Source organism: Hakea prostrata, chromosome 2 (assembly GCF_041222555.1).
Source record: "Hakea prostrata isolate BN-2017 chromosome 2, UWA_Hpros_2, whole genome shotgun sequence".
Classification (NCBI taxonomy): Eukaryota; Viridiplantae; Streptophyta; class Magnoliopsida; order Proteales; family Proteaceae; genus Hakea; species Hakea prostrata.
Genome location: NC_142601.1, coordinates 21612114 through 21614936, shown reverse-complemented (window position 1 = coordinate 21614936; position 2823 = coordinate 21612114). Strand labels below are relative to the sequence as shown.

At 39.5% G+C, this 2823-nt stretch overlaps 1 protein-coding gene across 1 annotated transcript; it reads left to right on the top strand.

Moving 5' to 3' along the window:
• The first annotated feature begins 1268 nt into the window (after positions 1-1268).
• Positions 1269-2618, top strand: LOC149024044 (abscisic acid receptor PYR1-like). The gene has a single exon (XM_089142872.1). It carries the CDS (start codon positions 1330-1332, stop codon positions 1954-1956), a length of 627 nt encoding a protein of 208 aa, XP_088998998.1. The 5' UTR covers positions 1269-1329; the 3' UTR covers positions 1957-2618.
• Positions 2619-2823: the final 205 nt, after the last annotated feature.

Genomic DNA, 2823 nt, shown 5'->3' with positions numbered 1-2823 from the left:
GAGAGATACACCTCCACTCGGGAGAGAGGCACCCCCCTCAGGAGAGAGGCACCCCCCTCGGGTTGATGATTCTCTTCCCTCATAAAGGGTCCCGAGTGCCTCACTCGGGACAAATACACCTCTTTTGTAATCTGGTTTCTTCCTTGAAGAAGGTCTCGAGGGCCTCATTCGGGAGAAACACCTCCCATATGAGATGGCTCACTTCTTCCCTAAAGAAGGTCCCGAGGGCCTCATTCGGGAGAGACACCTCTATCTTGGCAGATTCATTTCTTCGTTGGAGAAGTGCCACACTTGGGAAAAATATCCAACTCTAGCATTTCTCAGAAGACTCTCTTGACTAAGTCAAGAAGAGTTAGTTACTCATAAACACTCAGCATATCTATTCCGAGAATTGGGGAGGTGAGTCATCATAACGGCGATATCAGGTGCGACAAAGAAGGAGCCGTTATTCCACTACACTCACTCCTCAACTATCGATCCGGAATCTAAGGAATCGCCGCCTCCAGGTAACTTCTATATAAACCTACCTCCAACATGGAGAAAGGTAACGAGAACTTTCATCTGAGTACTTACTCATTACGTTCTTGAGAACTCTCTCAAGAACCATTATTGTTATCTACGCTGATTTGAGCGTCGGAGGCGGTTCCCCGGCCAAAACTAGGCCGGACCGTTCTTGCTTTCTTTGTGTGTGCAGGCATCTCAGTTATTCCAACTTGGTTGGAGAGCTCTTAAGGTGGTCATCTCAATATCCGACTCTCGAAGAAGTTCTATACGCAACAGTGACAAACCTTTCCAGGCCAAAGGGCTACAACACCCACTCTCAATTTTTTGAAATTTCTTTATAGCGATATCTTTGGCTCTATTTTTATCTGTGAAATATCTATCAGACTTGATTTCTTTATATTTTTTTAAAATTTGCATAAAGAGGCCTTTTTAGTTCCCTTTTCATACGTAAAAATAATAGATAAGATAAAAATAATTGATAGAAAACATAAAAATAATGGGTAAAAGAATCATTATCAATAAGTTATATACAAATTACTAGAAACAAAGGCACACAATTTACAACTAACTATTCACCCCCAGGCCCCACCCTCAAATCCGGGTCAGTCATTAAAGCCACAATCCTACATGTTACAGTGGAGGAGTCGACATCGCCAGCTGGCACCATTTTCAACGCTCAATTTTTTAATATTATTATATGATAAGGGAATATAAAATTAATTAAAAAAATAAAAACCATTATTAGTGTTATCACGCAAGTCTTTTTCTTTTCTTTTCTTGGTAGCTTCTTTCTTTTTTTCTCGTTATCGTTGCAGACTTGCAGTAATGGAAAAAGAAGAATCATCGTCGATGGCAGAAAACCAAGATTCCGGCGAAACAACGACAACCCATCAAGGAACGATCCCAGCCTGTCTAACCGAAGAAGAATTCGAGGAATTAAAACCAGTCATCCATGAATTCCACACGTATCTTATCCACTCCGGCAGATGTTCTTCTCTTCTGGCTCAACGTATATCTGCTCCGGCCGAATCAGTCTGGTCAATCGTTCGCCGGTTTGATAGACCACAAGCTTACAAGCATTTCATCAGGAGTTGTTCCATTAGAGAAGATTCTCCACCTCCGACCACCGTTGGATGTCTCAGAGAAGTCAACGTTATCTCTGGTTTACCTGCAGAGACAAGCACAGAAAGGCTTGATGTGTTAGATGACGAAAGGAAGGTGGCTGGTTTTACTATTATCGGTGGAGAGCACAGATTAAGGAACTACAGATCTGTGACTTCGGTGAATGAATTCATGAAAGGAGATAAGATCTGGACTGTTGTTTTGGAATCTTATGTGGTTGATGTGCCGGAAGGAAATACTGAAGATGATACAAGGATGTTTGCTGACACGGTTGTTAGACTAAATTTGCAGAAGTTGGCTTCGGTTACTGAAGGGTTTGCTCGTTCGTGATCAAGATCATAAAGCACCAACAAAGGTGATGTCAAGAAATCAACTAAGAACCCTAGTTTGTGTTCTTTGGATTTAATTACCAAAACCTCCTGTTTCTTATGGAAACTACTGATAATAGATGGCCGGCCTTGAAAGGAAGGCTGAACCTAGAAAGACCAGAAGAGAGTGGTTTTGGTTGTTTTTCCTTATTTCCATCTTGTTTTTTCTGGTGTATGAATACATGAAAATTGAAGAAGAAGAAGAGAAATTCTGCAATTGGGTTTTGGGTTTTAAGTTTTCATGGAATATGAGATTCGTCTCTTGCATGTTTCTGCAAATACTAGTTTCGTCTTCGTTCATGTCTTCTTGATTCTTCAGAGTTGTTGAGTGGGAAAAAAAATTTGTTACTGGAAGAATTAATTTTATGTTGGTTTTCATTTTCAGTTTCAAAGCCATTCTCATTCCAAGGTTCTCTCACTTCTAAGCCTTTCAATATGAGCTTAAGCCCACAAAGTAATGAAGTAATCAAGCATAAACATAATTAGCAAAGTCATTAACATAATACATAGTGGTCCAAAAAATTCGTTCTCCATCATTACCCTAAAGTTATAGTGACGTGTTGCTCAGATGTTCACTTGGTGAACGCTTGGTTAAGAATTCAAATACTAAAAATCATACCTTAATGCGATAATCTTGTACACTATATGATTTTGCTTAAATAGAAGTTAGAACAATTAATTTAAGAAAAATAAGAGAAACATTTGAAGCAAGCTAAGTTAACTGTAGTTCTGGCCTTTTTTAGTAAAGGAACTGAAGGTTTGGTATTATTCTTTTGAGGTAGACTAGTGATGGCTCCTGGCAAATGTGCAAATTTTTCTTAGAAAATCA